The following is a 24,490-nucleotide window of genomic DNA, read 5'->3' on the forward strand; positions in this document are numbered from 1 at the left end:
ATAGGGAGATTTGATTTGCTTTCCAAAACTGAAACGATGAGAGAGAAAGTTGATTTGGAAAATATATGTTTTTCCTAATTAAATTCTGAAATCGTGCTACAAATCAGTTGTACAAATCTCGGTCCGACATCTATTAAAAAAGCAGCGGGAAATCAGCATGCGATATGGACGGAAATCTTTTGTATTTAGTAAGGGTTTTTATGTCCGAAGTACTAAAGGACTAAAATCTCATTTTATGGGAAAATTGGACCCTAAACCTTTTTTGAACATTATTTTGGGCCTTATACCCATGAACCCTTAGTATTATTAATAGAAGTCGTGGAAACGACAATGATAAATTGCGCTTTAATTTGTCCCCTAATTTAAGACTTTTGTTTCAAAGATACTATTCTTGCCGAATTTATTTTTTAAAAAAATTTTCAGATCACTTTTGAGAGAAATCACTTATGATGATTTTTATAACATGTGTAATTAGAAATAATTTCTGAGTTAAGCGTTTGAGTTTGACAAATGTAAGTGTGTTTAAGAGAAAATAAAAACGTAATGGTTTCTTAATTTATTCCCGACAAAAATGCGTAATTGGAGATACCTCCTTTTTAATTGGTAATTGGACTTACCCTTCCATCGTAACAAATACGTTATAAATTTTCATGTATGACCAAACTGCCCTTATTAACGTCAAGATGAATTTATAGCTATACTCATTCATTTGCTCACTCCCTTCGAAATATGTTTCATCTTTACATCCTTCTTCATGGTCTTCTTCTTCAAATCTTTCTTCGTCTTAGTTATGCTTTGTTTCTCTCTGTCGTCCTAAAAAGTATATAATTTTTTTTTCTTTCTTTTATCCATATTATCTTCTTCCACCATATTTACAAAATTAATTCAAATCTATTTCTCATGGCGATCTGATCCTCACTTACACTATTTATATCATATACTTCATCTCCGCCACTCCACCTTTACCAACTTCTTGAAATCATCCATTTAGCATTGTAGCAAGAAAATCTAAGAAATTAATTTTTTTTTTCAAAAGAAAATTTACATACCTCTATTAAAGGAAGTCCTCTACATAAAAGAGATAAAAGTTTAGGAACGGAGAAAAAGAAGAAGATGATGGCTTATAGATATTAGAATAAAAATGATGAAGAAGAATTTGAAGATGAAGAAGGGTCTAAGGATGTTCTAAAGATAGAAAGAAAAGAAGAAGAATGGAATAAGTTAAAATGGATATTGAAAATAGTATTTTGGCCACATAAGAAGTTTTACTTATTTATCGAGGTTGGATTTGGCCACATAAGAATTTTTACTAGGTGTGATCACTACTTTCAGCAAACCCTATACAATGTTAACACTATTCTACAACTTATCAAAACGTTTCCCAAGATTAGTCCTGCTCAGTTGAAGTCTCCCTCAGCAACTGTAGCCAGATGACAACCTCATCCATATCCCTTCATTAAATTAAATGTCGATGCATCTTTTTTAAATGTTGTCAACAACCCTTGGTTGGAGTGGTAAGAGGTATAATATTCCATCCTAGATGTCAAGGGTTCGAGACACGCTGAACAATTCAAAAAGAAAAACTTATAGGTAACAGCTTGTAGAGGAATAAATATTTGAATTTTCTCTTGCACACTAAATCAGTGTGTGAGTTTCTCATTATATAGTAATACAATACATCTATATATGGACAGATTACATGGATTTAAAATTCAAAAATCAAATCTAAAAGAATAATTCTAGTAATCAAAGGAATATTACGAATATATTGTGATTAATCTAGAGAGAATAAAGGGTGTAAATATATTTGTGATTGGGAGTGAATATGTGAAAAATATTTCCCTTTGATTGAGATAGAGAATTATGTGATTGGATTGACACCCCCTCAAGTTAAGCGGGAGTGGACGAACGCTTAACTTGCTTCTAAGAACATCAAACCTTGGTGAGCCGAGTCCCTTTGTGAAAATATCTGCTATTTGATCTTTTGATGAGATGAATTGGACATTTAATTGTTTTCTAGCAACACGTTCACGTACAAAATGAAAGTCTATCTCGATATGCTTCGTACGAGTATGAAGATAGGATTTGTTGTATTTTACGTTGCACCCAAGTTGTCACACCATAATTGTGGAGGAGAAAGAATTTTGAGTTCCTTTAGTAAAGATTCTATCCAAACTAATTCTGAAGTTGCAATGGCGATACCACAGTATTCGGCTTCCGTACTAGATTTTGAAACTGTTTTCTGTTTTCGAGCACTCCATGAGATTATATTACCGCCAAAGTAAATACAATAGTCACTTGTGGATCTTCGATCATCTAAATTTCCAGCCCAATCCGCATCAACATATGCATTTATAGTTATATCAGTTGGTCTTTGAAAGTGAAGTCCATATTGCAAAGTGGATTTTAAATACCGCAAAATTCGTTTAACAAGAGCCCAGTGTTCCTCGTAGGGATCATTCATGAATTGACATACTTTATTAACAGCCACTGATATATCCGGTCTAGTTAGATGAAGATATTGTAGTGCACCAACAGTACTTCTATATAACGTCGGATCTGAGAATTTATTTGTCCCCATTTTTTGAATTTTAGCTTGAGGTGCAAGTGGTGTGTTGATAGGTTTGATACCATCTAACTTTGTTCGAAGTAATAGATCAGTAATATATTTTCTTTGGGAGATGATTAAGCCATTGGTTGTATGTATTACCTCAACACCCAAGAAATAAGTTAATGGGCCAAGATCTTTCACCGCAAACTCCTTACTTAAATCAGTGAGTAGTTCTTGAATGTGTTCAGGATTAGAACCAGTAACAATTATATCATCTACATATATTAAAATGTAAATGATAGACTGTTGAGTATGTTTGATGAATAGAGAAGAATCTGAGATTGAGTCATTGATGAGACATGAAAATGTCTCATCTGACTCTCTTAACTCGGGTTAGTTAGTCCAGTTCGAGCGGTTACTCTGATGATTTGTTTGATTTTCTTTCTCAAGTCTCATTTACGGAGTTCGATGCGAAAACATCGTGATAAAGACATACTTGAGGGGCATTTTGGTCATTTTAATGACAAGGGTATTCTGGTCAATATTGGTGCTCATGTGAAAGTAGGGTCCAAGACGAACCCAACGACGAAAGCGAAAGTCGAATCGGAGCACGGATGACAAAACTATAGTTAGTCAAAGTTTGGTTCAAAAATCGGTTGACCAAGTCAACTATAGGACAAGTGGCACAGATCTAATGGGAGAACGCGGTTCATCTGGACGTTTTCGGGTTACCTTCGGTCAGTAAATGATATTCGGGATTTTCACCAAGGGATGGTTCTATGTGACGCGATGCATCATAGGAGGATACTCCCTTCCACAAAGAGCAGGATCCAGTGGCCGAAATCATTAGTGCACACGTTGTCCCATCTGAAGCTGTGTCTCAACTTATCGAACTGGCCCGAGAAACATAGAATCACTTCCACATTGACAACACGTCTTTCTCTAATTGGTGCCCAGATTTGAGGCAACTAACCCTTTCTCTCTCTCGTCTTTATCTATGGGAATTATATTTTGAGTTATTTCCCAAATAGCCCCCAACTTTGTGACCAGCTTCCTGCCTAGCCCCCTACTTTATCAATAATTCCCATATGGCCCCCTTTTGCAGTTACCGTTAACTTTCCGTTAACCAGTCATCATTAATCTCTCCTCCATCTCATCGCCTCTCTCTGCCACCTCATCATCTCGCCACCTCATCGTCTTCTCCGGCAAGGTCGCCGGCCGGCCAATTTTCCGGCCGGCAACCTTCAAACTTTTAAAAAAAAAATTATTATTTTCTCTCTCCTCTCTTTCTCTAAAAAAAATTCTCACCTGTCTTTCTCTCTCTAGATCTGGTTCTTAAAGAACCAGATCTGACCTTGAAGAAAGACAGGTCAGATCTTCAACCTTCTTAAAGAACCAGATCCGGCCGGCAACCTTCAACCTTCAAACAGACCTTCTTCAAGGTCAGATCTGGTTCTTTAAGAACCAGATCTAGAGAGAGAAAGACAGGTGAGAATTTTTTTTTTTTTTAGAGAGAGAAAGAGAGGAGAGAGAAAATAATTAAAATTTTTTTTTTAAAGTTTGAATGTTGCCGGCCGAAAAATTAGCCGGCCGGCGACCTTGTCGGAGAAGACAATAAAGTGGCGAGATGATGAGGTGGCAGAGAGAGGCGATGAGATGGAGGAGAGATAAATGATGACTGGTTAACGGAAAGTTAACGGTAACTGCAAAAGGGGCCATATGAGAATTATTGATAAAGTAGGGGGCTAGGCAGGAAGCTGGTCACAAAGTTGGGGGCCATTTGGGAAATACAGTTAGAGAGAGAGAGCTGAGAAAAAAGGGAAAGAAAGATTGATTCGAAATCAGAGAAATTCTTAGGAAATCTTAGAGATAGCTCTCGGATTTGGGTGATTGAAAGATTTTAGAAAGACAAAAGAGTCGGATACTTTATGTAGCCGGAACAGGGCAAGAGAGATTGATGGAAGATCATAGAGATTCCGGCTAGCTGGATATCTTCTTGGAATTGGCAAGCAGGAGAGGGGTAATTGATTGAGAAAGGGAGATCGAATATTGTTGGTCTTCTTCTCGGGTATAAACATAAACAGTGAGCTGCCATTGAGAGGATATCTCATCTTTAGGGGATATTTCAATCGATCAGAGAAGGAAGGAAGAGGAGCTGGATATTCTCTTTGAATATTTGAAAGAAGATTGAGATTGCTTGAATCAGGAGGATTCGATTGATTATTTCAGAAGGTCAGAAAGGAAGGAAGATGATATTCTAGAGAGAGAATAATGTTTTGCTTGTCTTTCTTAGATATATAAAAACAGAGACAAAGTACATGGATAGACATCATCTCGGTTGGGGGGATCAACTTGTATTAAGCTCAACCAAACTAGAAAAATCAGAGAAAAAAAGAGAAAGATATTAAATCAGATAGGAAGAGATTAACAGAGATTATCATCATATACTTCTTTTCTTTATTGTTTTTAGTGAGAGAAAGGGATAACAGAGAGAGAGAAGTTAAAGAACAGAGAGAGAGAAATAGAGAAACAAAGAGATAGAGAGATTTGTAGAGAGAGAGGCAGAGAATTAATTAAAACCGTTTATTTCATATTTCTTGTATCTCTCTGTAATTGTTTAGTTCTTAGTTATAGGAGAGAAAGAGTTTAGAAGGAAGTGAAAAACAGTAGAGAGAGAGAGAGAGAGAAATCAATTGAGGAAGATGAGAAAATTGAATTGAAAATAATTTTCCCACAGAGAAAATATTTCCGAGAAGATGAGAAAATCGTTTTCCCTAAGGGTCTGTTTGTCCGGAAAACAGTAAAAACAGAAGGAAAACTGCTCCTTAGGGTGCGTTTGGCTGCAGACAGGAAATCATTTCCAGCGAAAGTTTATTTTTCTCCCTATTTCTCTTTTATTCTTATCATATACTTTAATCTCGTATTATGATTATCTAATCCTCTAATCTAGGGTTAATGATGAAACCATATTCGAAATTTTAATTGAGTTTTAACAAAAACATCTCCCGGAATTAGGATAGTTCATTATCCGAAATTCTGAGTTATAAAAAGAAAGTGATTTAATTTGACTAAATATTTATTATTAAAAATGATTTTATGTGGTGAATTCAGAAAACCCAGACTCTCCTCTATTTGAGTTCCTTGTATCATTTGTATTTATTTTCATTTCCCTTATTTTATTTTAATATTTTATTTATTTTAAAACCAAAATAAACATTTGAAAAATCTTATTACTTCCTGGTTTTAGAATATATTTCACTTAGTCTCTGAGGAACGAACCGGTCTTTCCGGAAATACTACAACTTGACACCCGTGCACTTGCGGGTGTAGACCTATTTAGGGTAACCTTTTAGGCTCATCAGCCATGAAAACCAAGTTGAAGTGAATATTGACTAAGGCGAGAAAACCATGCCCGTGGTGCTTGTTTTAAACCATACAACGATTTTTGTAGTTTGCAGACATAATTAGGAACTCGAGAATCAACATAACCTGGTGGTTGTTTCATAAAAACATCCTCGTCAAAAAATCCATGTAGAAATGCATTTTGGACATCTAATTGACGAATTGGCCAATGATGCATAAGAGCAATAGATAAAATTAGTCGAATTGTGCACGGTTTCACAACAGGACTAAATGTTTCACCATAATCTATTCCTTCTTGTTGATGAAAGCCCTTTGCTACTAATCGGGCTTTGTATCTTTCAAGAGTGCCATCAGCTTTTCTTTTAATACGGAATACCCATTTTGATCCGACTACATTCATTCCAGATTTGAAAGGAACCAAAGTCCATGTTACATTTCTTATTAGTGCATTTATCTCTTCATCCATTGCTTGCCGCCAATTAGAATCAACAACTGCTTGTGTATAACATGTTGGCTCAATTAAATCTTTGACCTGCAAAGGGTACTTAGAAGCAACAAGACATAATTTATTAATAGGCTTTTAGTACCATCCTTTGAACGAGTAACCATTGAATGCGATGGAACGGGAGCAAGTTGTAGTGGTCTTGATACATGTTGGTTAACTTCATTAGGAATTGGGGAATGAATTTGTTGGGTAGGTGGAGTTTGATGTGATTGAGAGGTTGATATGTTGGTTTCAAGAATGGGTTGTTGGGATGAGGGTGGATTACATGAGGTAATAGTAATGGGGTTGATGGTTTGGGGTTGAACAGGGTTAACCAATGAGGTAGCGGGTGAAGTGGTTGTAGCATTTGGAATAGACATAGATTGTGAGGTTGGTGAAAGAGGTTGTGGAGGTGGTGTGGTATGAAAGGGAGGTGTAGACAATATTTGAGTGGTTAATGGTGGAGATGAAATACCTCTTGATGGCAAGGCAACCTGCTCCTGTGAAGAGAATGGAAAGACACCTTCTTCAAATCTGACATGCCGAGAAATGTAAACTCGATTTGTAGGGACATGAAGACATATGAATCCTTTGTGAGCACCACTATATCCAATAAAAGTGCAAGGCAATGACCTAGGTTCTAATTTATTTTTGTTATATGGACGTAAATACGGGTAACATAAACAACCAAAAACTTTTAAAGACTTATAGTCAGGTGATGGGCCTAGAAAGTTTCCTAAATAGGTCACCACCCGCAAGTATACGGGCGTCAAGTGATAATTCCGGTAAGTCCGGTTCGTTCCTCAGAGACTAGTCAAACCTATTCTAAAATTAGAAAGTAATAAGATTGTAAAATGATTTGGTTTTGGTTTTTAAAATAAATAAAATATTAAAATAAAATTACGGAAATGAAAATGAACTCAAATGGGGGGAGCCGACCTAGGGTTTTTGGAATCCACCGAATAACTCACTTTTAAACACACGAAATCAACTGACTAACTCTCTCGTTTTATAACTCAGAATTTCGGATAATGAACTGTCCTAATTCCGGGAGATGTTTTCGATAAAATCGGTCTTTAACTCATGAAATTGTAATTGTCTTATTTAAAAGATGAATTTCTAAACTACTATCTATCAATCAATAAGTATGTATCGTCAAAGGATTTAACCTAAGCACGATACATCAAACCTAAAAGCATAGATAGTGAAAAGATAATCTACTTGATAAATTAAAACAATTTAAACATTAAATCACATTCAAAGAATTAACCAAATAACTAATGTTCTAAAGATCGAATATTTGGTTTCATCATCAACCCTAGATAGAGAATTAGTTAATCATAATACGATATTGAAATAGACATAAAGAATAAAAGAGAATGGAAGAAAACTAAACTTTTTCTCGCTGATTTTCCACTGGAAGCCAAACGCACCCTTAAGGAAATTGAATTTCTCGTCTTCTCGGAAATAATTTCCCTGTGGGAAAGTTATTTCCCTACTGTTTTTCTCTCTTGCTTTCTACTGTTTCTGTTTTAAACTTCTTCTAGTCTCTCTCTCTTAATACAACTATGAATAATTAAACTCCAGAGAAACAAAAAATGAAGAAGAAATAAATATGTTTCAATTGATTCTTTATCTCTCTCTCTCTACAAATTGCCCACTTTCTCTTTCTACAAATATTTCTCTGTCTGTCTCTCTGTTTCTTTCTCTCACTAAAAGAATTACATAACAAGAAGAAGAAGAGAAGAAGTAGATGAAGATAATGGCGTTTCTCACTCTTTCTCTCTCTCTCTCTCTGATTTTTCTATAGGTCGAGCTCGAGAGGATCAAACCCCAAAACCGAGATGCCCTACCTCTTCTACAACTCTCTGTTTTTATAGAAGTCCAAGAAACAGAAAGTTGTAACAGCTCCTTTCTCTCTCTACTGATTTCACAATATCCAGCTATCTTCCTTTCCATTTCTATGAAGTTATCAAATATTCAATATCCAGCTCTTACCATCAACCCAAACCTTCCTTATTCTTTCTCTATCTTTCTTTTGTTAAAGATACCCATAATATCTCTCTCTTTCTCTAATTTTCTAAACCAGCCGAGAGATCTCTTCTTCTATGATGATCTTCTATCTCCATCTATATTTTCATCTCCACGATTCTCTTTATCTCTCTGTCCAAGATCTCCATCAAATGTCAACAAGGTATCTTGTCTCCTTCTCGGCTTATAGAAATTCAGAGGATAGAGATGAGAGATAAATAAAATCATATACTTACTGTTGAAGACAATAAGAATATTCAAAGAGAAGAAGAAGATGAAAGAAACACTCTAATGGAGGCAAGGGTTTTCATTAGTGAAACTAGGTTTTACAAGAAACAAATATATAGTAACATAAAAGACTAAAAGGCCCTTGGAGGGCAAATTACTAAACAACCCCTAACTATAAGATATATATTCTAACACCCTCCCTCAAACTCACGGTGCGATGTTGAAAAGCATCGAGAGTTTGCTAGCTAAGAAACGAAAGCGTGGAACCGAGTGTGACTTGGTGAACAAGTCAGCAATCTGCATAGTGGACGAGACAAACGGCAAACTGATGGTGCCTTGAGTGAAATGATGCCGAGTAAAGTGACAATCAATCTCAATGTGTTTGGTGCGTTCGTGAAAGACTGAATTATGAGCGATATGGATAGCACTTTGATTGTCACAATACATAGGAGTAGCCTCTGGAATGGAAACACCCATGTCTGCAAGTAACTCACGTAACCAAACTATCTCAGCTGTCGTAGACGCCATAGCACGATACTCAGCTTCAGTAGATGATCTAGATACAACAGTCTGTTTCTTGCTCCTCCAAGAAATAAGAGAATCGCCCAAGAATACACAATAACCTGTAATAGACTTACGATCTGTGCGATCGCTCGCCCAGTCTGCATCTGAATATGCTCGCAAAGTCAAGGAAGAAGTCGATGAAAAAAGGAGACTTTGAAAGCAAGTACCTCGAAGATATCTCAGAATACGAAGAACAGCTGCCCAATGAACTGTAGTAGGTGAACCCACAAACTGGCTAACAACATGCACAGCATATGCAATATCTGGACGAGTAATAGTGAGATAAACCAAACTGCCAACAATAGTACGATATAGTGTAGGATCTGCTAAAGGAGTACCATCTGTAGAAGAATAACGAGCATTAGACTCGATAGGAGAGTCGGCTGTCCGAGTATCACTGATACGAGCACGCTCAAGAATATCCGTAGTGTATTTGGACTGAGAGAGAAGATAACCTTGCGGGGTAGAGGCTACTTCAATCCCCAAAAAGTAACGGAGAGTGCCTAAATCCTTCATTTCAAATTGGCGTGCTAGCTGCAACTTCAAAGATGCAATACCATCAATATCATCACCAGTAATAATCATGTCATCAACATACAACGACAGAAGAATGCGACCTGCAACACTATATTTGACAAAAAGAGCTGAATCATGATTGCTAGAAGCAAAGCCAAGAGATGTAACTACATGTGAGAACTTCTCAAACCAAGCTCGCGGTGCCTGTTTGAGACCATATAATGCTTTCTTAAGCTTACAAACTTCTCCAGATTTATGTGGAACACCAGGAGGAGGATTCATATAAACTTCTTCCTGAAGATCTCCATTTAAGAAAGCATTTTTAACATCCATTTGAGAGATATGCCATTGACGAACCGAAGCAACTGCAATAAGCATACGAACAGTAGTCATTTTTGCAACCGGAGCAAAGGTCTCCTCATAATCCATCCCGTACTCCTGCGAAAACCCCTTAGCAACTAGTCTTGCTTTGTACCGCTCAATAGACCCATCAGACTTTGTTTTGATTTTGTATACCCAACGAGAACCAATAGTACGTTTACCAGAGGGCAAAGGTACCAAATCCCATGTATCAGTTTTATGCAAAGCAGAGAGTTCTTCAGCCATTGCCTTTCGCCAAAGAGGATCAACAACTGCCTCCTTATAGGAAGAAGGCTCAGAGTGACAATGAATAGATGCTAAGAAAGAAGTAAAAGAAGGAGAAAAAGTAGAATAAACAAAATCAGGTAACTGAGTGGACTTACGAGCACGATGAGGATAACGAGAAGGTGGATGTGCAATCTCATTAAGAGCTTGGTCAGTCGTAGGAATTGGAGGTACATCACAAGTGAGAGGAACATCAGTAACATCAGCTGCAGCAGGTTCAACATGAGTAGTAGGAGTATCACAAACATCAGAAAAAGGATCAATATGGATTAGGTTAGAGGGAGCCACATCATGAGCATTAGCAGGAATAGAAAAATAAGGTATATGCTCTAAAAATACAACATGACGAGAGACATAAAATTTACGAGCAACTAGATCATAACACCGATAACCCTTCTGACCTTCACCATAACCAAGAAATACACACATGGCAGAACGAGAAGATAACTTGCTACGCTCAGCATGAGGACGAAGAACAAAACAAGTACACCCAAAGACTCTTAAGGACGAGTAGTCAGGAGCCTGCCCAGTCAATGCTTGAAATGGAGACAAACCTGAACAATGGGAAGTTGGAATTCTGTTAATTAAATTTACCGCAGTGAGAACAGCTTCACCCCAATACTCACTAGGAACAAAGGCAGACAATAACAAAGAACGAGCAGTTTCAACGATGTGCCGATGCTTCCTTTCAGCAACACCATTTTGTTGAGGAGTATCTGTACACGAAGATTGATGAACAGTTCCATCCATAACAAGCAACTCACGAAACCTATTTGAAGTATATTCCCCACCTAAATCACATCGAAAACACTTAATGATAGAGGAATATTGTGTTTTAACTAAGGCTCGAAACTGTTGATAAATATCATAAAATTCAGAACGATGTTTCATAAGATAAACCCAACAAAAACGAGTGTTATCATCAATAAAGGAAACATAGTATTGAGAACCTCCTTTTGTGGGAACAGGAGAAGGACCCCATACATCAGAATGAACTAGATCAAAAGGTTTAACTGAAACAGACAGACTCGGAGCAAAAGGTAAAGCAGAAAATTTTGCAAGTTTGCAACCACTACAATCAGAAATGTTTTTAACTTGCAAATCTCCTAATGCACCGGTAGACACTAAATATTTCAACCTAGATGCTGAAACATGACCAAGACGAGAATGCCATAAGTAAAAACTAGAAGATGAAGGACTCAAACGGAAGGATGACAAGTCAAAAGTGGAAGCTGCAACATCAGGTACTTTCAGCTCCTCTACAAAATATAATGCCCCATGTCTACGGCCTGTCCCAATCAGCTTCTGGGATTGTACATCCTGTACATAACAACCAGTAGAAGAAAATAAAACCAAACATCCAGAATCACACAACTGACTAATAGAAGCAAGATTTAGAGTAAGTTTGGGAACATGGAGAACATTCTGAAGAGATAGATTAGGCGTGACAACAGAGCCAATACCACTTAATGACATTGGTGTGCCATCAGCGGTACGGACTGGAAGATCAGATATATGCTTTAATGAAACAAAAGATGATAACTCAGGAGACATATGACGAGAGGCGCGAGAATCTAAAATCCAAACTGAAGAAGGCATACCTGGCGAAGAAATAAGAGAAGACAAACCTTCAGAAGAGGACAAGGCATGAGGTTGCATGGCTAAGAATCTCTGAAACTGATCTGAGAGTGAGTCTAATGGAGTACTAGAAGGCTTAGGAGCTAAAGGGCCTTGCGGAGCAGAGGTGGACATAGCATGTGGCTGCATAGCAAGAAATTTCTGAAACATTTGAAATTGATCAACCACATTATCAGTTTTGGGCACAGAGGAAGATGAACCACTAGAACCAGACGAGTCAGATGGCGGTATAACTGCTGCGGTGTTATACTGAAAAGGCTTTTGAGGTCTCTGATTATGTTGCGACTTGTTCATTAACTTGGGGCATTGAGCCTTCCAATGACCCTTTTGCTTACAGAAGTTGCATTCGTCCATAGCAACTTTTGTATGAGGTTTGTTCTGATGATTCTGATTTGGCTTCGAATGAACAACTAACACTGTTTCAGTAGGTGTTTGAATAATGTCTTTCCTTGCTTGGTACTTGAGACGTGTCTCTTCAGCCATAAGCTCATTAACAACTTTAGCAATGGAGGGAAGTGGCTTACTATGCAAAATTGTACTACGAATTGATTCAAAATCACTACGCAAAGCCATCAAAAACTGAACCAAACGACCTTCCTCCCTACGAGCAATATAAGGAGGACAAGCCTGCAACTCTTCAGATTCTGTAAGAGCTAACTGATCCCAAAGATCAGTCATTGCAGCGTGAAATTCTTGAATACTCTTATCTCTTTGTTCCATATTTCTAATATCAGCTTCTAACTTATACTGTGTTGCAAAGTTCGACTGTTGGAACATATCTGCTAAGTAAAACCACATCTCACGACAAGTTTGAAATTTCGCCAACTGATATCCAATAGTGTTATCTACTGAGTTATTAATCCAAGTAATGATTTTCGAATTGTTTGCTTCCCAAACCCTAGATAACTCAGCAAAATTTTCTTTCGATCTATCAATTGGTTGAGTAACAGTACCATCAATGTAATCCCACAAATATTTTCCTTTCAAAAAATTTTTCATCAAAAAACTCCAATATGAGTAATTTTTACCATTCAACCTTACACTAATAGCTTGCAATGAATCATCTTTTCCACCCTCCATTTTTCAATTCAATACCAAATATAACCAAGCAAATAACACCACCAAACAAATTAGAGAAATACAAATAAGAAGAAGAAGTGTGAAATAACAATACCAAATCCGCAACGAGAATAGCAAAAACGAAGAGAAAATCACCCTTCAAACCCGCCAATAGTTTCCAAATCTCCCAAATAAAACGCCCAACAAATTAATTCCAAACCTTAAAATACCAAGCAAATAAAAAACAACCCAGCCGGTAAATCCAAATCCAATTTAAAACCGCCAAGAAATCCAATTCAAAACCGCCAAGAAATCCAATTCAAAACTGCTTTTTGTTTTCTAAATAGCCACTAAGACCACCATCAAATCTAGTTCAATACCAAATAACAGCCGAATCCAAAACTACCTTAAATCCTTCTAGTAAAACCCCAATATAAAAAAAAAAAAAAAAAACAACACCACCTTCATCTTCTCCCCTCTTCTAGTTCAAACCGCATAAAAAATTTCAAGAACCATGCTCTGACACCATGTTGAAGACAATAAGAATATTCAAAGAGAAGAAGAAGATGAAAGAAACACTCTAATGGAGGCAAGGGTTTTCATTAGTGAAACTAGGTTTTACAAGAAACAAATATATAGTAACATAAAAGACTAAAAGGCCCTTGGAGGGCAAATTACTAAACAACCCCTAACTATAAGATATATATTCTAACACTTACCTCAAAAGTCAAATCTCTTCCTCTCACCATTTTATTTCTTTCCATTTCTCTCTCTCAGTACTGTTGAAAGAGGAAGGAATACTTTTGTTCTTTAATTAGAGAAATAGAGATAAGGAAGGATGGCATTACCCAATCACCAAGTTTCCTCAAATGTTGCCATCAATCCGGTGGAGACAGCTGTGGTCATATCACGTTGCCAGTCAGGGAGTTATTCGGTGTATCAAGGAACACCGAAATAGAAATCAACAACCGTCCGATCCAACCTGCCCTCGGTCTGTCCTCAGATGCACGCGGGTCTATTGTAGCAAGCTACAATCGGTCCACTGAATCCTTATTACCTGACATCCCTTGCGCGCCCGGGTATTATACCGAAAATTTGAAGTTGCCGTCGGATTGAACCATGTCACTCCACTGATTACTGCCACGTGTTCTGTAGCATTTTGTCAATTTATATTGACCCAAACTTTGAGTCGCTCTATTTTTCACGTCCGAATTCCGATTTAATTTCCGTTTTCACCCACGGACTCGTCTTGGACTCTACTTTAACCCGATCATCAATATTGGTCAGAATACCCTTGTCATTAAAATCACCAAAATGCCCCTCAAGTAAGTCTTTATCTCGTTTTTCAAACTAAGTCCTGTAAAGATACCTGAAACAGAAAAACAAGCAATTTATCATAGTAACAGCTCGAATTAGACTAACTGACCTAAATTAAGAGATTGAGATGAGGCATTTTCATGACTCATCATCAGGTACCTGGTTAAATAGAAGTTCAAGGGGAGATTTAGTATTATTGGATGATGGGAGCCTATTAATTAAATAGCAAGCTGTAGAGAAGGCATCCCACCAAAATTCAGTAGGCATAGAGGCATGGTATAGGAGAGAGAGACCGGATTCAGTTATGTGTCGGTGTCGTCTTTCTACTATACCATTTTGAGGAGACGTATGTGGACAAGATAACCTATGAAGAATACCATGAGTGTTGAGAAAAGAAGTGAACTTTCGATACTCACCACCATTATCAGATTGAAAAACTTTAATTTTATGACCTACAACATTTTCTATTTGAGTTTTAAATTGTATGAATGTTTGTAAGACATCTGATTTACAAGATAATGGATAAATCCAAGTGTAGTGGGAGAAAACATCCATTAACAAAAGATAATACCTAAAACCATTGCGTGAAACAGATGGGGCAGGACCCCATAGATCTGAGACAATTAAGCTTAATGGGGTATCATAAATAGTGGTGCTATTCGGAAATGGGAGTTTATTGCTTTTACTAACATGGCAAGAATTGCAAAATGAGAAATCTTTATTATATAAATCGAGAGAATTATTCTTTATTATTTTATTCACCGTTCGGAACATAGGATGTCCTAAACGTTGGTGCCATAATGGCACAAATTCAGCAATAAGACTGGCATAAGTAACCGAGTTTTTCATCTCTCGAGCATTATCAAAAGTGTAAAGGCCATTCCTATTCCTTCCTTGGAGCAGTATTGTCCTCGTGCGACGGTCCTTCACAAAGAAAAAATATGGGTGAAATTCAAAAAAGATATCATTATCTTTGCTAAATTGATGGACTGATAAGAGGTTAGCTTTAATTTGGGGTACATGTAAGACATTATTTAAAGAATAGGTACGAGAATTTTGGGTAAATGAAATATTACCAACATGAGTTACTGCTAAAGCAGTACCATTACCAATTTTTACTTGCTCTGTGCCGTCATTTTCATGATGGATGTTCAGATTGTTCAGATCAGCTGTGAGATGGTTTGTAGCTCCCGTATCGGTGACCCAGTTGCTAGGTGCAGCAATGTAAGCCGTTGGTGGTTGTTTGGTAGGTGGTGCATATCGTCGATTAAACCTGAACCAACAATCTTGAGCAAGATGGTTATTCTTACCGCATAACTGACATGGTCCTTGAGGTATTTGAGGTTTTTGGTTGTTGGAGAACCGACGTGTGTTTGCACGATTTTGATAAGTACCCGAAGTTTGACGGTCAGATTGATAAGAGGATCTAGAGTCCGAGTTACGTTTGAAGGATGCAACATTAGCAATAGGTTGCTGCAAAGATGCTGTTTGATTTTCCAGACGCATTTCAAACGCCAAAAGATGAGCAAAAAATGCATCCATGTCAAGATCTACTAATGTTGTCAGAGTTATTACAATGGCATCATAAGCTTGATCAAGGCCATTTAGAATGGCTTGTTGTAGTTCACTATCAGTGATTGGTTTTCCAGAAGCTGCAAGAGCATCAGAAAGTTGTTTAGCAGAAGAAAAATATTGTTGCATTGTTTTATTACCTTTGTGCAAGTTATTTAAAGTTCGACGAAGGAGCATTTGATGAGCCTGATTTTTGGGAGCAAAGCGTTTCTCAAGAGCTTCCCATACTGCTCGTGAAGTGGTGAGTCCAACAACTCGAGAAAGGACTGAATCAGACAAAGAAGATAATAACCAACTGAGAAGAATCTGATCATGTTCTTCCCACTTAAGGAATTCAGGGTTAACTTCAGTTGAATCTGGAAGTGTTTGTGGAGGAGGTGAAAGGTTTCCATCAACATATCCTATAAGTTAATAACCTTTAAGTAAGGGTTTAAATTGGGTTAACCATAATAGATAATTGGTTTCATCGAGCTTGACAGAGATCAAATGGTTTATATGAAGTTGATGGATTGTTTGAGTTGTTGCCATTGGAATGGTGCTAAGAGAAAAATAAATGGAGCTAGAAGTCGTGGGTGTGGATCAAAGGACTGATACCATGTAGAGAAATAAATATTTGAATTTTCTCTTGCACACTAAATCAGTGTGTGAGGTTCTCATTATATAGTAATACAATACATCTATATATGGACAAATTACATGGATTTAAAATTCAAAAATCAAATCTAAAAGAATAATTCTAGTAATCAAAGGAATATTACGAATATATTGTGATTGATCTAGAGAGAATAAAGGGTGTAAATATATTTGTGATTGGGAGTGAATATGTGAAAAATATTTCCCTTTGATTGAGATAGAGAATTATGTGATTGGATTGACACAGCTTTATAGTACATGATTCTCAATCCAAATTTATAACTGCTAACGTGACTACTGCTAGAGCCAGAAACAGTGAGGAAAGTGAGGCATTAGCCATTCTTAACAGTCTTATTTGGGCAAAAGAACATAACCACGCGCAGGTCATAATTGAAAGCGACAACATCAACTTGATTAAACACCTTAACAATCCCAAGCATGAAGTGCAATGACAATCGTTGGTACATATTCGTAGTATAAGAAATATCAAGCACGAGTTTCAACAGGTCAAATTTAGTCACATCAAGAGAAATGCGAATACTCAAGCGGACAAACTCGCTAAATAGGCTAGAAGAAAGGAGAGATCTAAAGTGTGGAGTTGTATTCCCTATTTTCTTTTACACATGTACTGTGATGCCACTCTAAATGTTTAGTTCTTAATATATCTATCCTTAACAAAAAAAAATTCGAAACCATATAAAAATCTTGAAAATCATGGCTAATAAATATAAATTACGCTTTAATTATTCCCAAAAATTGCTAGATGAGCTAAATAAAAAGATCATTCATACCAGAGTTGCTTTTCGTATCAAAATAACTTTTGTAAGATTTTTCAAATCATTCTTTTTAAGAAAAATCACTTACGACGATACTTCAAACATTTTTACTTAGAAAATAATTTATGATTTAGCATGTATCTTAAAGATACACATATTATATCATAATCTCTTTCTACTTTTAATAAGTCACAATTCAACGAATCTCACTGATTCTGCAGATCACAAATATTTCAAAGTTAGAAAAAAGAAAAAGTTTATATCATAATATTTACGGATGTACCCCCCTTAAGACAACAAAAAAAAGACACTATCTAATAGCCGTAGATCTTAACCTAATGTGTTAGACCCTTGGATGTGGTTATTAGGTGAAGATCTATGGTATATTAAGTAGGTCGCAAACAATATTACGTGAGTTGAAGTACACTGAATCATAGCTAGACACTTCAAGTTGCCCAACTCTTCCCTCCTTATATATATAGAGCTTATATCTGATACTATTAATATCTCAAGCGAAACGAAAGCAGTGAAAAATGACGTCTCCAAGTAGCGGCAACGGCTATCAGCAGCAACAGAGTAATTCATCGGAGAGGCGATTAGGGTTGAGTCGAAGAGATCGATTGAAGAGAGGAAATCGTGGATTTAGGGATTCAAACATTGAGACTAAACCATGTACAGATTTCGATATGGCTTACTTTCACTCTTATTCTCATATTGGCATACACGAGGAAATGCTCAAGGTATTAACAAGTTCATTTCATTCTTTTGAATTTTGTATGAAGATCTTTTAATTCTTAATTAGAGTTTTTGAAGCTTTTTAATGATTAATTCAGCCTCATTTCAGGTTGTTATTGTGATTCTTTTTTCTTATTTGTTGTTTTTTGAGTAAAACCTGTAATTAGTGTTTTAGAGAAAGGTTGATTTTGGTAAATTTGGTCATTTTGTTGTGCTAATGCGAAAATGTACTTGGTTTTAAGTAATTTTTTATTTCCTTTTTTTAAATTGATTAGAAGTGATAGAATTATTGAAGAAATGGTAATTCTTATGAATTATATGAATCTAGATGATAAATTTTATGAATTGGTTATGACCTAATGATCATTAGAGATTTTCAACCATATTTTGAGGTACACAATTGAGCTTTTGAAGATAAGAAGTAGAGAAAAATAATAAACCATAACCCATTTTTAACATTATGAGCATATACTTGTGGAAATATGTCCACTTCCGAGGCACACGACCCTGGTAGAGAAGTGATGTCAAGCTATTTGATTTGAGATAAAAAAAAATAAGATTTTGGTATGTGGGGAAGGATTAGGTTTGATATTTCAGGTTATTAATTGAGCTACTCGTCTTTTGTTACCTTTCATTTTGATTTGAATGACAGAGATGACTTGTAAGGAAAAAGAAACTATATTTTCTCTTGAAATTGTGCTTATTCTTTTGGAAATTGTTGCAGGATCGTGTGCGAACTGAAACTTATAGACAGGCTATATTGCGGCATCAAAATTCTATTAAAGGAAAAGTAAGAGATCAGTTGACTTGGTTTATTTTGTTTTCTTGAACAGTCTACCTTTATAATACCTAGATTATTATTATATTCCCCTATAATCTTAGATAATGTTTGTTTCTCGTTGTCTTAATACCGAACGACCAGAAATAAACTTTTGTACCCATCGTAAGTTTTCTAGTAAACTCGTTGGAAAGCATTTCCAGATTCTATGGGGCAGAAAAACATGATATAACGTCTTTGAAGAAATCATATATCTCGCTAGCCATAGGCTATCTTAATCGGAAAATTAATTCCATTTGATAAAGCTGTTTATTAACCCATACAATCATGCAAGCGCAGTGGCACTGCAAGTTGTGAAGTACATTAACAAACCATATCACCTATGAGTATGCACTCTCAATTGTGAAAGTAAATGAAGGAAGAAGTTTTCAATATGTTTTTTCTTGTTCAGAAAAAGGTAGTACGTGATTCAGTATTTCAGGTTCACTTATAAAAAGGAGACGATTTTATGGTTTCATTCTGTGTTACCTTTGGCAGGTTGTACTTGACGTAGGCTGTGGGACTGGCATCCTTTCTATATTTTGCGCTCTTGCTGGTGCAAAGAGGGTAAGCAATTTAAGAATCTATGGTATGACTGAGTATAGAATGTTCGTTATGGGAAAACTGTTTACTGACCGAATTGCGTTTAGTCAATACATCATACATATTTGTCTTTTTTCTATACCTGAGGGAATTATGTCACTGCTTTGATGCAAAAAATAATATTTTGGTTACTTCATCCACTATGGGATATTGGGATCACTTTTCTTAGTAGTGCCCCATTTTCAAGTTAGCCATGTCTTAAGCCAGTTCCTTGTTCAAGGCTCCTTATTACTTCCATCCCATCCTTCGTCGACGTGCCTGTTCAGAACCTTAAACTTGCAAGAAAGCGCCAAACGACCAAATTTGTGGAGTGTTTGTAGATAATGTGAACATCAAATATGAAACATTTGACCTTGGAGATTTCAAGTAACCTTAGTATGACTTCATCAGTAATAATATATTATAGGAGCTTACAGAATCCTCTTGATTGTTTCATTGTTCATTGTTTAGCTTCAGTACACATATTTTGTTCATACAACGTTAATGCAAAGTCTGTCTTCTGGTGTAATACAATTTTATTTTATTGCTTTGCCAGGTTTATGCAGTTGAAGCTAGTGAGATTGCATTGCAGGTACTTGCCTTTCTGGAACCTTCAATTTTGAATTAATCATATTATGTCCCTTCCTATCTCATAGTAGTAGTGAAGTACATGCTATGTTCTTCTTTTTTTAATTCTAAGCATCTGTTTGTTTTTGGCTTCTTATTTGAAAATTTTCCCCAGGCAAAGGAAGTTGTCAGAGCTAATAACTTATCCGACATAGTCTTTGTACTAAATGGACGTGTTGAGGTGAGCTCCTATGAACTATGTCAAAACACTGAAGTTGTACTTAACAGACGAAATATAATGTTGAGAATGAAGTTACCTTGATAGAAAGATTGAAAACAAAGAGACAAACATCCCGAAAATCAGAAATCAGATATATGGTTGCTGGTCAGTTAACGCATGACTTTTAAGCCTACTGTCTATATCGGGAAGATGATACAAGGAGTTAATCATCTCTTAGCAACACTTGGAATAACTCACTATCTATATCATCTAACGAAACTGTTTCATTTCCGTATTCTTCATTCCGTTGTTGTTACCATCTTTTCATGTTTCATTTCCTTTAATCTAGACTCTTCCTCTTCAGGTTCATACACTAACTTTGCTTTTATGTTTAATTGCCTTTTTGGCTTTTTTTTATCTTCTTCTAGTCCCACATCTTTTAAATAACAGAATTTTTATGGGTTTCTTTAAAATAGATATATCTGAGTTTTGTTATATTTACTTTTTTGCATGTAAGAAACTAACAGATGTAGATCTAACTCGCATACGTGGCCGTCCTGCCTTGATCACTCACACATGAAAACAGGACCTGGTTACATTCAAAATAAATTAGTCATGCAATTTTGCATTTTCTCTTTCATGTTTCTCTAAACGAATTAAACTCGAATTTATGACTTTTTCGGTTAATCAACCACTACTCTCTCTCTTCTCCTCGTCTTCAGAATCACCTTTATCATTGTATTGTTATCAATTCTATTCGTTTTATTTGCATAAGGTTATATCGGTATGGTTAGCTCGTTGTTGTACACTGTTACAACCATGGGAACTACCATAAGTCCTGTATAACAATGAGATAGTAGGAAAAGAATACTGAGCCGTAACGGCTACTATCAGTAAATTTAGAAATTGCTAATTGCGCATAACTGCACGAGTTCTGTATTCCACACTAAATACTCTTTTGTCCTACGGACTTATAAACAAAGCGAATTCATAGTCCTATCCTTATGTGATGCTTATAATTGCAGGATGTAAATATTGATGAGGAGGTTGATGTTATAATTTCCGAGTGGATGGGTTACATGCTGTTATACGAGGTAGGTTAATGTTTTATCTTTTCATGTAGGTCAGGCATATTGTATGGGTTGTCTAAACTAGGATAAGTATCGCCTCTAGTATTGTAATTTTCAAAAAAAATGCTAGTATTGTACTTCTTTAGTAGTATTTTTAGTGTCAAAGTCGTTTGATACTTTGATACCTAAAATGACAGCCGACTGTAATTGTTTACTTGTGACCATATTTTAATGTCGCATCTTTTCTTGTAGAGTATGCTGGGGAGTGTTATTACAGCCAGAGATCGTTGGCTGAAACCTGGAGGACTCATTCTTCCTTCTCATGCAACGGTACGGTACTTCAATTTTAGAAAATCAGTTTTCTGTATGTTTTGCAGTTTATTAGTTCTTTTTTAGTTTCAACCGTCTTATTACACTACAGAGAAATTGGTGAGCGTAAAAATAGCATTTTCTTATTCAACGCTTCTTCTTAATGAATATGAGAGTGAATAGGAGAAACCATCTAACGGTGTCAGTTTTCTAATTTTTGCAGCTATACTTGGCACCTATAACAAATCCTGATAGATACAGGGAAAGCATTGATTTCTGGCGTAATGTGTATGATATTGATAGTAAGTATGAATTATATGAAGCATTAAGCATATAATCTGTTATCTGTTTCGAAAGTCATATTTGGGTCGCAAAGAACATAAAAATTCATCATTTAGGGCTTAACCTATGAGTTATTATTGCTGCACCCACTTCGCTCTTATACTTATAGGTAGTAATGGATTTATTAGTTTCCTTTATCATATTGTGATGAGATTTTTGCTGGGTTCAGTGTCTGCTATGATGCCACTGGCAAAACAATGTGCATTTGAGGAGCCAATTGTGGAGATGATAAGTGGTGAAAATGTTTTAACATGGCCATCTGTGGTAAGTTTCTTCCTGATTTGATCCAGAATGCACTACGTTTGGTTATTGAATGGAACTGCCTTTTGACCAAGCATGGTATATTATCACACCCGTTCCAACACAATGCATATTTATTACTTGGATTTATCTTTCTCCTTTTTGTTTTTTTTTCTTTTTCTTTAATTAGTTACTATTTAGTGTCTATCTGGATTATCGTTTCCGTGTTAGAAAAGTTAGATTCTTTCTAGTCAGATTAATAGTACATTTTTGAATACAGACATATCCTTGTAAGGGTGATGGTTAGATATGTATCATTGTAAATGTGATCTAAACTACTACATATATTAAATATGTCTGGGATTATTTTTTTTTCGCATGGAAATTTTAACTGATTCAGAATGTGGTGTTGGTGGATAGGTAAAGCATGTGGACTCTTATACGATAACGAACCAAGAGCTGGAATCGATCACAGCGCGATATAAGTTCACGTCAATGATGCAAGGTTCAGTTCTCTGTCCTTTTACTCCTTCCTTGTTTTTGTTCTTCGCTGTTTTATTTAAAACAGTTCAATGTTTGGATTCACCTTTTATTCTATAAACTTTCCAATTTCTCAAAATATACATTTTCAGAATACATCCCCAGGACATTCAGAAGTAAAGCTCAATGATATTTGTCACATCATACGAATTTCATTTACTTTTTGTTTAAATTTTCTTTGTCATATACCTTATTTATCGCATGATAACTGTATTACATATAATCTTTCTTTCAGCCCCGTTTCATGGATTTGCTTTCTGGTTTGATGTGGAATTCACTGGGCCTGAATTTTCTCCCGTTGATAAATTTGCACCTTCATCATCAAATGGTGGGGCATCTTCATCAACAAGAACACGAGCTAAAGGCGATGAGACACTAGTCCTATCTACTGCGCCTGAGGATCCCCCTACTCATTGGCAACAGGTAAGACTTCATTATCTTTCTAGTCTCAACCAATATAGTAGTTAATGATTTGAATCAAAAGAATGTTTTTCGTGTGTAATGGTGCATAATTCGAGCTATTTTACTGTATATGTAATGTTCATTTGATAAAATTGTAGCCCAATCGGTATTTTTGCAGACCTTGTTGTATTTTTATGACCCAATAGAGGTCAAACAAGATCAGGTAATTGAGGGCTCTATAACTTTGGCGCAGAGCAAGGAGAACGCGCGGTTCTTGAATGTGCACCTCGAGTATTCGTGAGTTTCAAATTTCTAGCTTTAACATTGCTAATTCCTTTACCAAACATACATTGTTTCTCACTTTAGATCCTTTACTTTGCAGATCAGGAGGTCGCTCGTTCGTGAAAGAATCAGTATTGCGATAATCTCTTCGAATGTTTACTTACATTGTTTCTTATGAAACCCTTGTCTGATTTTTGGGGTTTCTTTAATTACTTATGTGAGCTCTCATTACATTACTTTTTTTTAGTTATATTGATGAATTATGGATTTTGAAAGTTCTCTTTAGGGATTTTGGTATTTGAGGAAAATGTGTGCTCTCGTTACATTACTTTCTCTCTTTGATGAATTTTCTCTCCCTAAGATGGCCGAAAACCACATACAGCCGGGTGGTTTCGGCCTCTATCATTTTTGGTCCTGAAACATGGTGAGGAATAAAAACTTTTTTCATTCAACAATGCTACTTGATTCGATAATGTATGACCTAAAATGGCTGGAAAAGCAAATTTTTCACATATGTTTGTAATTTTGCCTTCTCGGGCCAAATAGCATTCAGAAGTTTTAAAGGCAATGTGTTTTCTTGTTAAAGGTAACGTATTTTTCACCCAAGACTTGTTCAAAATAAATTGAGTATTGTTTGAGGTAATCTTATCTTCCTTCTCAGGCAAAAGGTTACCGGTCGACAACTTCTGGTTGGAGACCTTTACTCGAAAGAAAAAACATTTTCCTCATTCCCTCTCTTCTCCTATTCTCTTCTCTCTACCATTGCCGACGAGTGGGGGGACCTCCCTTTGCTGGCAATGGTATAAACAGAGAGAAGAGGAGAAATGGTATAAAGAGAGAGAAGAGGAGAACAAGGAAGTAGGAACAAGAAGATAGAGAAAAAAATTCGAGGAAGATATTATAAGAATAATAAAAACTTTATGGATTGAAAGTCGCCGGCCACCTCTAGCCAGCGACCTTTTGTTGGGGAGAAAAGATGGACATTGCCTCCTATTGGACCTTAAACT

The 24,490-nt window shown here is 36.2% G+C and overlaps 1 protein-coding gene across 1 annotated transcript; it reads left to right on the forward strand.

Moving 5' to 3' along the window:
• The first annotated feature begins 17,790 nt into the window (after positions 1-17,790).
• On the forward strand, positions 17,791-23,791 carry LOC147563765 (putative protein arginine N-methyltransferase 6). The gene is made up of 13 exons (XM_086640428.1): positions 17,791-18,117; positions 18,837-18,902; positions 19,428-19,496; positions 20,068-20,103; positions 20,254-20,319; positions 21,324-21,392; positions 21,621-21,698; positions 21,901-21,979; positions 22,189-22,283; positions 22,680-22,764; positions 23,035-23,222; positions 23,380-23,498; positions 23,584-23,791. The coding sequence occupies exons 1-13, from the start codon at positions 17,911-17,913 to the stop codon at positions 23,624-23,626; spliced, it is 1,200 nt and encodes a 399-aa protein (XP_086496554.1). The 5' UTR covers positions 17,791-17,910; the 3' UTR covers positions 23,627-23,791.
• The last annotated feature ends 699 nt before the right edge of the window (positions 23,792-24,490 follow it).

Source organism: Eschscholzia californica, unplaced genomic scaffold (assembly GCF_041429995.1).
Source record: "Eschscholzia californica isolate CP2 unplaced genomic scaffold, dmEscCali1.0.p SCAF_1, whole genome shotgun sequence".
NCBI classification, from domain to species: domain Eukaryota; kingdom Viridiplantae; phylum Streptophyta; class Magnoliopsida; order Ranunculales; family Papaveraceae; genus Eschscholzia; species Eschscholzia californica.